General features: G+C 63.7%; 1 protein-coding gene and 1 long non-coding RNA gene across 3 annotated transcripts in view; one reads left to right on the top strand and one right to left on the bottom strand.

The window, feature by feature from the left end:
* Positions 1-1045, top strand: part of LOC110389046 — a 2493-nt gene extending 1448 nt beyond the window's left edge. The window contains exon 3 of the long non-coding RNA XR_002433045.1: positions 968-1045. This is a non-coding gene — a long non-coding RNA (uncharacterized LOC110389046). The remainder of the gene's footprint in view (positions 1-967) is intronic.
* Positions 1147-10926, bottom strand: MEF2B (myocyte enhancer factor 2B). Of its 2 annotated transcripts, none has more exons than XM_021378943.1 (9): positions 10769-10926; positions 5015-5094; positions 4661-4864; positions 4465-4593; positions 4211-4376; positions 3230-3345; positions 2652-2763; positions 2469-2565; positions 1147-1946 (listed from the first exon to the last, which is right to left on the bottom strand). In XM_021378943.1, the coding sequence occupies exons 2-9, from the start codon at positions 5066-5068 to the stop codon at positions 1622-1624; spliced, it is 1203 nt and encodes a 400-aa protein (XP_021234618.1). In that variant the 5' UTR covers positions 5069-5094; positions 10769-10926; the 3' UTR covers positions 1147-1621. The 2 variants fall into 2 exon arrangements, with proteins under 2 accessions (XP_021234618.1, XP_021234619.1); XM_021378944.1 differs by having other exon boundaries at positions 2469-2562.

The following is a 12877-nucleotide window of genomic DNA, read 5'->3' as shown; positions in this document are numbered from 1 at the left end:
TCACCTCGCCCTGACATTTCCTGGCGTTCCTTCCATGCCAGCGGGTTGCCATAGCAAATCTAAATCTTACAAACAAAACGAGGAGAAAAGCCTTATTAGCATATATTCAAATGAACCATGCAATAATGCAAACCATAAATCATGCAGTCATTGCTATTCAATCAGTGTCTCTTACCCCAGCCCCCACATTTTCCGCGGGTGTCTCAGCTCCTCTCTGCATTCACAATCCCCCTCGCGGCCCAGGGACACGGAGGGGACAGTCCCTGCTGCCTGGGGGCTCCTGGGCCGCAGTCACCTCTGCCACGCAGACCCCAAATTTGGGGTGACCGCTGCCTGCTCCCATTGGCTGAGGCATCACCCAAAGCTGGGCGCATCCTGGGGTGGGGGTCTCTGTACCGGTGAGGCAGCAGCCCCTAATCCAGACTGGTATTTATACCGCTCGCTGGGCTCTATTAAACAGGAAAAACTCTCCCCAGGATTAATCTCCCCGCCGTGTTTTAATCTCGGGGCTCGGCTCCTGGTAATCCCCCTGTGAGCTGAGCTCGGTGCCGCTGAGCAGAGGGGCCCCATCCCTGCACCACTGCGATGCTGCTGTCCCCAAGCAGCACTGAGGGAACCCGCACCGCCTGCCCCCATAAACCCACAGCGCCGGGCAGTGCCGGCTCCTCACCCTCTCCCTCGCTCACACTGCAGTGCCCACGAGATATCCCCCTGCACAGAAAGCATCAAAACTCGGCCCTGAGCCGGGCAGGTGCCACCAAAAATTGTCCCCACCGCTGCTGGTATTCGGGGCACAGGAGAGGGTTTCCCTCCTCCCATCAGGGGGAACGCGCTGTCCACTCACATCTCCCTGCAGCATGAGACAGCACCAGCGTCTTTTTGGGGTCCCCTGGGGTGCATGGCTCCGCTTCACAGACACAGAGATGTAGTCAGAGTGGGGTGACCTGTTTGTCACCCACATTTGCAGGTTGGTGACTCCGGAGAGGTGGCTCTGAGCCGCGAGGGGACACAGGGGACAGGAGTGCCGAGCCAAAAGAAGCCAGGGCTTGGCCCAGCTTTCCCTATGGGGACTTTAACGACCTGCCACCTCGTTAGGCACACCGAGCAGGGCTGCACATCCCAACCCCAAGGAGCTCACACCAGGCACCCCGACACCCCCAGCTCTTTATTGGTGCGAATGCAATAAATAAAAAAAAAAAAGAGTCCTAGGGCCGCTGCCCCGGCTGCTCCTCCCGCCCGGGTCGTTGCAGGATGGGGCCCGCTGCCATCGGTGCTGCTGCTGCTCTCAGTCCTGCTGCCACCCCGTGGCACTTCCCAGGCACTCCCACTCGGTGGGGACACACGGGGACAGACGGATGGACACAGCTGCACAGTGTCCGGCACTGGACATTGCACCTCTCCGGGGGGGGGGGGTCCTGGCCTCGCCATGCCCTGCAGGAGCGTGGGGCTGCGGGCAGAGCAGCAGGGGGACGCGGCAGTGTCCGGGGTGGGGAGGGGGCTCTGCTGGCAGCTGCATGGGGCGGGGACCCTTTGAGAAGCCCCAGAGCTTGGGGACTTCCTGGGGGTCTGAGGATGGGGTGAAAGCGGGGGGGGCTGCCTCCCCTGCACCCCTGCAGCCTCGCTATCTCTGCCATGCATCCTCAGCCTGCGCCCGCCGCGCAGGGACAGGGACGGTGGCAGTGGCAGTGGCTCTCTGCTCCTCCGCCAGTGGCCGGGGCGGGGGCAGGGGGTAGGGGTAGCCCTTGGCGTAGTCATCCCGCGGCTGGAGGTCTGTGGCACCTCGGGGGGCTTCGCTCAGGGGGGTCAGGCTGCCCGGGGTGGGCTGTGGGGCACCTGAGGGGCAGCCAAGCCCCGGGGACACCCGCTCCGACTTGATGCTGATGGCATGGGGCTGCGGGGAGCTGCCGGGGGCCAGGTCCTCAGTGGGGATGATCCTGCTGCTGGCCCTGGAGTGAGAAGGGAGGGTAAGGATGGGTCACCTCATGCAGCATTCCCGGGGGCACGGGGTAGGAAGAGACCATTTGTGTGTCCCCACTCCTCCCAGGTGGGGCTGAGATCCACCCAATCCATCTCATGTTCCGTCGCCATCCAATTCCTCGCCCCTGAGTGCAGCTGGGAGGGGCCACGACGTTCCCAGCCCAGCGCCCGCTTCCCAGGCTGCCACCCACCCACACACTGGCACTGCTGCTGGGAGCCTGGTGTGTGACAGCGGGGGATGCAGGGACCAGGTCCCCGGGGGAAATCCATCTTTAAATAGGCTCTGGGACCGGCTGGGATGCGGTGGGTGGGGGGGTTCCCAGGGGCATCCCCATGCGCTCCAGTTTGGGGTGAAGCCGCATGGCACGGGACTGTTCTTTGAGCATCCAAAAATTGGGTTTAACCCTAATCTGTGTTCACCTTGTCCCTCACCCCGGTGCCAGACCCTGTCCCCTGCTGACCCCCATCCCCATCCTGGTGGAGGTCCTTACCCCATTGCTGCCATATCCCGTGGTGGCTGCCAGGGAGCTGGAGGGCCAGGCTGCAGGAAGCCGGGGGGTGGTGGGGCCTCGCCAGCCCCGAACTCTGCTGAGTGGGGTTGGAAAGTGAGCAGGAGCTGGGGGGGTTGTGGCTGAGGGGCCCCGACCACCCAAGGGTGTGGGGCCAGGACTTACCCGCTTGTGCCGGAGAGAGGAAGGGGAAACCAGTGAGGCTGTGGCTGGGGATGCCAGCACTGCCCGAGGCGAGCACTGGGCTCAGGGTCTGCAGACTGGAGTACAGCGGCCGCTGCGGGAAACGAGGGTGACCCTGGTCAGGCATTGTGCTGCCAAACCCTCATGGGGGCTGTGATGCTGCCTCTCTATCCACACTCCCTTCCCATGCCCTCCAGCAAAGCCCTGATGTTGGATGTGGAAGAGGAGATGGGAGCAGACTGGAGGAGCTCCTCGCTGGATTTGGAAGGGGGATATCCACACGCGTGCTGGGAAGCGCCTGGCTTCAGTGAGCTGAGGGCTGGGTGGAAGCAGGGGACCCCTCACTGCTCTCCTCCGTTGTGCCACTGCTGGGAAGGGGACCCAGGGGGCACAATGGCACCGAGCATCCTGCTGGCACCAACCCCTGGCCATGCTGGGGGCTGCGGATTTGGGGCCTTGCATCTATGGGGCCACTCTAGGGCTGGGCCCTCCCCTGGCACCGCTGTCCCTGCATGCCAGCCTCAGGTGCCACAGGACTGCGGCCACCCTGTGTCACTCACTGCTGTGCTGCCGCTGCTCCGGCGCTGCCCATCGGCTCCCAGGTACAGCGGAGGTGGGGTCTTGGTAGCCAGGGCTCGGTTCAGGCTGCCAGCGGGGAACAGGGGGTAGCCGATACCTGGAGGGACAGATGGACAGGAGGGTGGCACCCAGGGAGGTGGATCCCCCTGGGCTCCTGTCCTCGGGGGTCCCCGAGGTTGTGGCTGGTGGCCTCAGTGTCCCCGTCCCTGGTGGGCGCTCGTGCGTGCGTGCACAGTGCCGTGCTCCTGCAAAGCCACTTCCTGCCCCGGTTGCACCTGGGCTGCGGCCACGGCCGCGTGTTGCGAGCGGAAACGAAGGCGGCGGCCGGATCCGGCCCCAGAGACCAGTGGGGTGCAAACCTCCCCAGCCAGACCCCGCTGCGGGGAGCACGCTGAGCTCAGCGCCCCACGGGGACATCCTGCGGCAGTGCCACCGCCCCGGCCACGCCGTGCATCCTGCACCGGGAGCACCGTGGCTCAGCTCATCCTGCTTGCGGCCAAACCACCCAACACGCCACCGCCCCCGTGCCACCTCCCACCCACCGGGGGGATTTCCACTGGTCCAGCCCCAGCATCATTTTTTCCAGCCGCTTTTTTGCTGCCCGGCCCCGGGGCTCACTCAGGTGGCACCCAGCAGCACCCATCCATGGAGTGCCCCAATGCAACCAGCTCAGCTGCAGCGGGTACGGGCTGCGTGGGGCCACCTGGGTGCCCCGTGGCAGTGACTCAGCAGCGCAGGAAGCAGCTGGAGGGAGGCAGCAGCCGGTGGCGTTTCTGCAGCTGGGGCCGTGCTCCCTGCCCACGCACCCACCCCGGCCCCGTTCCCGGTAAACCCCTGGGAGATGCTGTGAAAGGAGCTTTGCATGTGGCATCCGGCCTGGAAAATCCCTGCGAGGTCTCCATCAGTGGGACCGTGACCTCGCTGTGATGCCACCAACCTGCAGCCCTGTGGTGCGGACCCACCTGGGGGCATCGGTCCCGGTGAGCGTCCCGACGGCTTCGGCGCTGTGGGTTTGAAGGCGGGCGGGCGGCCCTGGCTCTGTGGGGAGCTGCTGGCGCTGCCCAGGGCTCCATCACTGCCGCTCGGCGGGGAGCTGCCGTAGGGCACCTCGGGCAGCGGCACCGGGCTCTGCGGGGTGAAGCAGAGCGCTGGGCTCTGGGTTTGGGATGGGAACACACGACTTGTGCCCCTGTGTCGGGGTGCAGCAGCGACTCACGTAAAAGCGGGGCCGTGCCACCGTCAGGTCCATGCCCTCGTTCAGCTGCCGCAGCTTCTCGCCGGGATCCAGCCCCTCTTCCAGCTCCAGCTCGTGGCTCTCCAGCCCCAACCCTTTGCGCTTCAGCGTCTGCGGGGAGCGGGGCGGTGAGCGGGACCCCCGCCCTTCCCAGCCCCCCCGCAGCCCCCGTCGCTACCTCGAGGATGTCGGAGTTGGTGCGGCTCTCGTGGGGCTCGCTGTACTCCGTGTACTTGAGCAGCACCTTGTCCATGTCGGTGCTGGCGTACTGGAAGAGGCGGTTGGTGCTGTTGAAGATGATGAGGGCGATCTCGCAGTCGCACAGCACGCTCAGCTCATACGCCTTCTTCATCAGCCCGAATTTCCGCTTGGTGAAGGTCACCTGCGGGGAAGGGGACACTGCACTGCCCCGATGCCATCACCGCGGCCCCACCGCGCTCCAATTTCCCCCAGCACCCAAACCCCTTTGTGCTCTGGATCACCCGCGGTCCCACCCCAGCCCCGTGGCTCCTCATCCCTTCCCGTCCCGTACCTGCCGGTTCCGCTGATCCAGTATTCGGCTGATCTGGATTTTTTTCCGGCCCATTTTTGCTTCCTCGGCTCAAGGAGAGGCTGGAAGAGAGAGAGGAGCCCTGAGCACGCACCACGTGCACCCCACCTTCCTCGCCCTTCTGGAAGCCCAAAATTCACTTTGCTGAAAAAGCAGCTTTATGGAAGAAGTTTCGGTCCCAGCGTCATTCCCCGTTTTTTTTTTTCCTGCAGAGTTTCAAAAACTGGAAAAAACACCCCTTAAAAAAACGGAAAACTCTGCCGGGATAAGGGGAAAAAGTCCCCTCCGCTTTCCTCAGACGGCTCCATCACCCCCCACCCCACGGCAGCCCCTCTGCCCCATGGCACCTGCCCCACGGGCGAATGGCTGCGGTCCCTGGAGCGCTGCGGAGCGCACGGAGCAGCCTCAGCATCCCAAAGCGGCGCCGCTGCCCCGCGCTCGTCCCCACGGGGGTTTTTACCAGCGGATGGGGGCTGATGGGGAGGGGGGTTACAAAAGAGGCCGGGCTGGCTGCAGGGAGGATCCACCATAAGACAAAAGGGACGTTTTTAGGTTCGGGGCTTTGTGTGTTGCTTTTTTTTTTTTTTAATACAATAGAGTGTGTTTTTTGGTTTTTTTTTTTTTTCTTTTGAATGCGAACAGACTAAATTTGACCTCAGCCGTTCGCAGGTCAGGAAGTGGCTGTACGAGGAGACAGCAAAGCAAAACCACCCACCTCCCGGTGCCACGTGAGCCGCTGCTGGGATGCGGGTGCAGCTCCTCATGCTGCCCCCCCCAGCACCTATTACCCCAACCCCCCCCTGGGATGCTGCTGGGTTGCTCGGTGCCATGGGTGGCAGCAAGGTGTTCCCAGTGGGATGCTCACACCCACCCCAAATTGGGTGCAGCCCTGCGCCAGCTCTGTCCCCACTGCCCCCAAGCCACGGCCATGGGGCAAGAGCCACGGCGCTGGGGCTCTGCACAGCTGTCCAGGGGACGATGGTCCCTGAGTGTCCCCAAGTGAGCCCCCGCTGCAGGGATCAGGCTTTGGGTAGGGGAAGCACCAGCCCTTCGTTCCCCAGTGCCCCAGCCCGGCCCGCTTCCTTCTCTCGAGCACGTTGCCATTTACCATCTTGCTCAGCTGCTATATTTAGCTGATCAAAACTAATTTTAATTTATGGAAGGAAATTGCGCTGCTGTTCCCACGGCCCCGCTGCCACCCCGCGTCCCCGGGCCCACGCAGGGCGCGAAGGTACAGGGGGTGACGCGACCACCCCACTCCCACGGGGAACGGCTCTGCCAGGAAAAGCCAACGGTTCCCCGGTGGCACCATGGAGGTTTCCCAAGGACGCACACGGCCGGACCCGTCCCCACCTGCAGCACGGCACAGCGCATCTCCGGGGGGGCTCAGCTCCCACCTGCCCACCCCAACCCCAATCCCACGGTCTGTATCTGTATCAGGGTGCGGAAACACGAGCCGGTCTCATCGGGCTCTGCTCGCAGCCCGCTGCTGGCCCCCCGCATCCCTGCGAGCGCAGCACGGCTGCACCCCGAGGGGCTATTTTTAAAGGCTCGCAAACCTCAGTGGGGAGGAGAGGCCGCGCCGTGCAGGCTCAGAGGTGCTGGAGGGACAAAGGCTGCGTGCAGAGGGGACACCAAGCGCTACCAAGGGTCCCTGGGATGCCGTGGTACCCCCGCCCTGCTGCAGCCCCCCATTATCCAGCTCCAACCGCAGGTGGGAAGCTCAGGGTGAGCGGATCCCCCTCTCCCCATCCCCGTTCGTGGTGCTGCCGGTTCGGCCTCGTGCAATGCGCGGGGTGGTTTCATCAGCCGCCTCCCTGAGCTCCTCGTTAGGGCAGCTCCGCTCCTCCTGGGGCATCGCCTCGGCCCTGCAGCGCTTGGCCCCGCTATCGGGCACCGGGCAGGGATGTGCTGGTGCCCAGAGGTGAAGGGTTCGGACACCGCAGTGCGGCACAGCCCCAGCGGCTCCTCCTGCCCCCCCCTCTCCCCCCCAGGTATTAAGAGCCGTGGAGGGAGAGGGAGCTCGCGCTTTGGATTTTAATTGCTGTGATAAAGTGATAAGCAGAGCTCCGGCTGCAGGCGATTAGCGCGGCGCTTTGCCACGTCCAAGGACAGCACCGAGGGAGCATGGCATCGCAGTGTCCTGGGGACAGCATCGCCCCAGGAGGGAGCGATGGGGACGCGGGAAAGGACACGGCTCTGGGGGCTCCCGGCAAAACCCAGCCGAGCTCTCAGACCCTCAAACCCAACCTCGACGGCTCTCACTCTGTGCCAGACTGGGAGAGGAGCCCGCTGCCGTCCTCCACCTTCGCTTCAACAGAAGCTGCCGTGCTCCTGGCGTCCCGCCGGCCCCGCTGCCTCCCACGCACGCGTATCTTTAGCTTGGGCCCTGCTCTCCTGCACGCACCCAACCCACTTCCCCCAGCACTACGAGCCGTGCCCCCAGCTGGACCATTGCCCCTCCAGGACCCGTGCCCCTGCAGCCACCGCGGTGCTGCCCCAGCCCTCTGGCTGTACCGAGGGTTATAATTAACTCCCTGTTTCCTGCGCATCTTTGGGGGGTCAGCTGCATCACGGCGGAGCGTGCAGACTTCCTGGCCGCTCTCCTAATGAGAGCACTGCAAAGCAGCCCCTGGGAGCGGGGTGTTTTTTGGGGTGTTTTTTGGGGTGTTTTTCCACATGTGGCAGCAGAGCCCCACGGTGGCTGTGGGGTTTGGCCGTGCTGGTTTGGTCCCGGTGTGGTTCGGCACTGGGCGGCACACACGGCGTGCTGGGACTTTTGTACCATTATGTCCTTCTCGATCACTAGTGACCCCAGAAACACTGGGTGCAGCAAGCTGGATGAATTCCCCTCACATCCAGCCCCGTGGGGAGCTCTGCAGCCACGTCCTGTGCCCAAAGCAAGGACCCAATGAGGGAAAGGATGGGGTGGTCATGGGGGATTCAACCCCTGGGGCTGGAGCCGTCCCCAGCCTAGCACAAGCAAGGGACATACAGACTCTGCTTGCCAGTGACCTCTCTGAACTCCCCAGCGTTTCATTTTCCCACCTCCCAACGGGATCGTGTGGCATCGAGGTAGAAACTGGGGGAAAAAAATGAAAAAATGAAAAACAAAAAAAAAAGATAAGGATTTTGTCGTCTGTCTGGAAGCAGAGAGCTGAGGGCGCGCAGGTAGAAACCGAGGGGAGGAAGGCAGCCAGCAAACGCTGCCTGCACTTGGCTGCTTCCAAACAGCGCTTCGTTAGAGAAGAATATTGATTGAAGTGGGACAGAGAGTTTCCACTGCATCTTTCCTTGGGACGTAACGTGGGCTTGGCCAGGAGCTGTGGCATGCAGGGGGACCAGGCCAGGAGGGCAGCGGGCTCGAAGGAGCAGTGGCTGTGGACAGACACATGGACAGACCCCAGGACGCGTCCACCCGGCGGGAGCTGCCCTGCTCTGTGCTGGGGACGTGGCCCTGCTCTGTGGGGACGGGCGGTGCTGGGGCTCGGTGCCACCCCGAGGCTGGCACGGGGAAACGTCAACGCTGAGCAGCGTTTCTGCAGAGGGGTGACAGGGCCTTCTGCTTTTTATAGGTTGTTTAAACAACCAACCAGTAGGAACCAGAGCGGGGCCGGCAGCGGGGAAGCAGGAGGAGCCTGCTGGGAAGGAGAGCCCGGGGGACAGAGGGGCACCTGGGGTCATCGGGGTGTGGGGACGACGGGTCCCAACACCTTCTTCCCTATCTCACATACACACACACAATCGATCGAGCCTCAAAACGCGGCCACGTCGAGCATCACCCCAGCACCGTGCAAAAAAATATCCCTGGGGGCAATTAAAATTCGTGCTTCTCCTTGCTGCTGCAGCACAAGGCTGGGCGATGGCACTGCTCTGCATCCCTCCAGAGCCACATCCAGGGCTGAGGCTGGGGGACATGGCCCCTCTGGGGTGACGCAGAGCGAAAGTCCCAGCAGCGCCTGGCCCTGCTGAGAGAGGTGCAGCGCTGGGCGGAGGCTGTATGGTTCCGAAATGACTGTGTGGAAGGAGGAAGGATGGCAATGACCCCCACAGCGAGGCAGCTCTTTCCCTTGGGAAGGCAGAGAGACATCCAACCCCCCCCCGGGACCCAGGTCACCCTTTCTGCTCGGTGTTGGCGGTGCTGCCTGCAGCAGGAGCACGCTGTTGCTGCAGAGCTGGGTCACCCCATGCTACAGCTGAGCGTCAGTACGGGAAATGATGTCTGTTTGCTGCTGGACAGCTTGCTGGGGCAGCCAGGACGTGGTGATGGCTGAGCACATCCCCGCGACCCCAGGGCTGTGTGCTGTACAAACCTGGTTTGCTCCTGGCAGTCCTGCCGTGAAGAGGAGCGAAATTCAAAGGTCTTAAATAGAGCAATCCTCCCCCAGCTCCTGGGCCTACATCACCCCATCATGGCTTAGCGAGTCTGACTCCCCAGCCCCTTTGCTGGTGCAAGAATGTGGCTGTAAGCAGGAATCCCTCTCCCTTACACTGCGCAAAGTTTTCTAAATCTGCTTTTCATCCACACTGCCGCAGCAGCCTGCTCCCAGCGCCAAGGTATCACCAGTGCCCAAGACTTGGAGGCAAGCAGGAACATCTGAAATCCTAAAATCAAGCCTAGGGCCTGCATCTACATCCCAGATCCCACACCCTGCACTGCACAGGTTTTCCCCTGACCTTTGTGACTTGCCCAGCTTGCACGTAGGAACATGGGACAAGGCCAGGAGCTGGCTCCCTGCTCTGCTCACCCACTCTCCCTTCCCAGCATGGACAGCCCCCCACCCCCCAGGGGATGTGCACAGACTCAGGGTGCTCAGCCCATTGCTGCCCCATGGCTCACCTACCCGCTGCCACCTTATTTCATTACCTGCGAAACTCCATCCCTGCAGCCAGCAGCTCTGGGAAACTTTCCCTCATTAAAAGAATAAAGCCCTGGGGACGAGGACTTACTGGCAGTCGGCTGCAGCGGGCAGAGGACTCAGCAGAGGATGCACTCTGCCGTCCCTGCAGCGATGGAACGTGGCTCACGTGAGAGTGACGTGCTGGAAGTGCCACGCGTGGACAGGATGGAGCCGTGGATGGGTCACATCCCCGCTCCGGAGCAATAAAGTAACCAAGCTCCAGTTCAGTACCAGACGGGCACGAGATCCCAGCAAAGCCACGGGGAGATCAGGCCCAGGTTGGGGTGTCTGTGCCGAGCCGGGCTGCGCCGTGCCTCAGTTTCCCCACAGCACAGCGGGCTCGGCCCCATCACCCAAAGGCCCGGGGACCCGTAGTGCCGGGGCAGGGCGGCTGCCCGCCAGGCTGCACTTTTGGGTTAAACCCAGGCGTTCCTCTGCGCGCAGACACAAGTAAAAATAACCGGCCGGAGCGCGGCGCAAACCGCAGGCTTTTTATAGCCCGCCATCCCTAGACGGCGGGGCGGGGGCCGGGGCTCCGCCGTGCTCAGGGCAGCCCGCAGGGCGCCGTCCCGGCCGCACCGCACCGCACCCCGCGCCAGACGGGGCCGCCCCCTCCCCCGGCCCGTGCGCACCGACGGGGCGGCCGCTGCGGGGCAGCCGGCACCGAGGGGTCCCGCTGAGGCCCGGGACGGGGGGAGCGCTGCCCATTCTCCCCCTCACGTAGCCCGGTACCGGCCGCCGGCTCAGCGGCCGCTCCCGGTTTCCCCACCGGGGGTTGGGGCAGTTCCGCGCGCCCGTGCGCACGGGACCCCTCCTCTTCGCCCGAGACACGCACCTGGACACCGGCGCCTTCTCCTCGGTAAGTGTCTGCCGGGACGGCCGCGGGTTCCTGGCGCTGCAACGGAGCCGGCCCGGCCCGGTGCGGCCCTGCCGCCGTCGGGTCCCGGTGCCGGTCCGGTGCCGGTGAGGTCCCGGGAGCCGCGCGCTGCCCGCCGCCTGCTCCAGCCGCACGGCAACATTTGCATAGCCCCGCCCCCAGCGCGGATAAATTTGCATAGCGCTGCCGGGCTCGCTCGCCATTGGCTGCTGCCGCGGGGCTGGTTTGCAAACTCCGCCCCCTCCCGGAAAAGGGGCGGAGCGAGGGGCGTGCGTTGTGCCCCGAGGATGGGGTCAGTGTTTGGGGCGCTGCGGGGTGCAGCCGTGGGGGGACTGCGATAAAGGTGAGGTTATGGGCTTAGGAGTGCGAGTCGGTGGGAATCTGGGGGCTCGGGGCGGTCCCAAGGGTGGTTGTGCCCTCACTGAGGGGGACAGGCATGGGCTGAGGGCACAGGGCTCCCCAGCATCGCCGGTTTCTTGCACATCCACCCGCCACGGGGCTGGGGTGCCCGCACCCTGGGCCCCCGTGTCGTAAAACCACAAAGAAACCTCATGGGCTCAGAAGCACTGCGGCTCAGCAACGAAGTGGTCAACGTGCTCTTTTTTCTCTCTTCTTCGTTTCTGTTTCCTACGTGTTTCGCCCTGCGAGGGGCTCCCCTTGGCCCCGTGGGCAGGACCGACAGACACCGCCCGGGGCAGCCGCTGCCTTTGCTCAGCTCAGTGGCCGTTCTCTTTGCACGAGGCCGCCCTGCAGCGAGCGGTCCTGCAAACCGAGGCGGGGGCCGACAAACCGCGGTGACATAAACACGAGGGAGGCTGCGAGGAAGCGCTGGGTACGCCGAGCAGAACCTCGATGCGCACCCTGCGGCCTTTGGGCAAAGCAAAGCGCAGTGCAGCACGCACTGCAAAACCCGCCGCCGTCGTTCCCGTGCAGTGCCGGGGGGGCGGGGGGGGTCAGGCTCCCGTGACACCTGGGAGAGCCCAGCTGTGATTTCCTGGCACTGTCCCCAGTGAGGGCATGCGGCGTGCAGCGGGGTCACCTCAAGCGGGGAGGGGAGAACGCACGTGTTTGTGGATGCTGCAGCTCCAAACGGGTGAGGAACGACCCCAAATGCACTTTGCAGAGCACAGGGAGATGCTGCTGCATCACGTGGTGACAACACAGTGGGCAGCCGTGGGCTTGGGGGACAGTGATGCGCTGGGACTCTGCGTCCAAGCCACCAGGTCAGCCCCAGGGAGGAGGGCACTGCATGCCCGGGAGCTGCTCGTCCCACTGGGAGCAGCCGTGTTTACAGCAGGGAACTGATGCAACACTGAACTCACGTGCCCAGGCAGCAGGTGGGAAGGAACTGAATGGAAATGAGCTCCCCAGGAGGGGATGTGTCCTTGCACCCTGCCATGCTGGTGCCAGTCCCTGAGCAGTGGGGCTGGAGGGAAGGGGCTCTCTGGATCAGACTTTCTGTAGGGTTTGTGCAGGCAGAAAGGACATGACATCTTTCTCAGAGCTGCTTTTAAAGCTTATGATTTATAGAGGGCTTCAGAGTGCAATTAGCAGACTGTTAATTAGCCCTGCTCATAATCTTAATTGATCCTGGAGAGGAGGTGGGAGGGAGAGCAGGAGTGCAGGAGCATCGAGAGAGCAGCATCCTGCACCAATGTGTTCAGCTGTTCCCGGCTGTCTCCTCCTGTCCTGGCTGCAGGGCAGGGACACACGAGGTGGCCTCTTGTCTGCCTGGAGCAGGGGACCTCCCTGACCCTGCCTTCACCTTGGGGTCTCCTGGGGCTTGGCTTGGCCCAGAGCTGCTTCCAGCTGAGCCCCCTCTTTGGGTGTGGGACTGTCCATGGGGTCAGGGGGTGCGCAGGGGGTGTCCAGGCTCTGGTTGGCTGCTCCCAGCAAGCTCGAGGTTCAAAAGCTTTGAGCTCCCTCTGGAGGCCCTTCCTGCCCCCAGATCCGGGGGTTCTGGGGGACCTGAGCTGAGCCCCAAGTGATGCAGCTACATGGAGGGGATAGGGACACCGGTCCAGGGACCCTGAGCCAAATGCCAGGGCTGCGGGCCTGAGGACCACC

This window comes from Numida meleagris, chromosome 27, assembly GCF_002078875.1.
Source record: "Numida meleagris isolate 19003 breed g44 Domestic line chromosome 27, NumMel1.0, whole genome shotgun sequence".
Taxonomy (NCBI): Eukaryota; Metazoa; Chordata; class Aves; order Galliformes; family Numididae; genus Numida; species Numida meleagris.
This window is presented reverse-complemented; position numbering and strand designations above follow the sequence as displayed.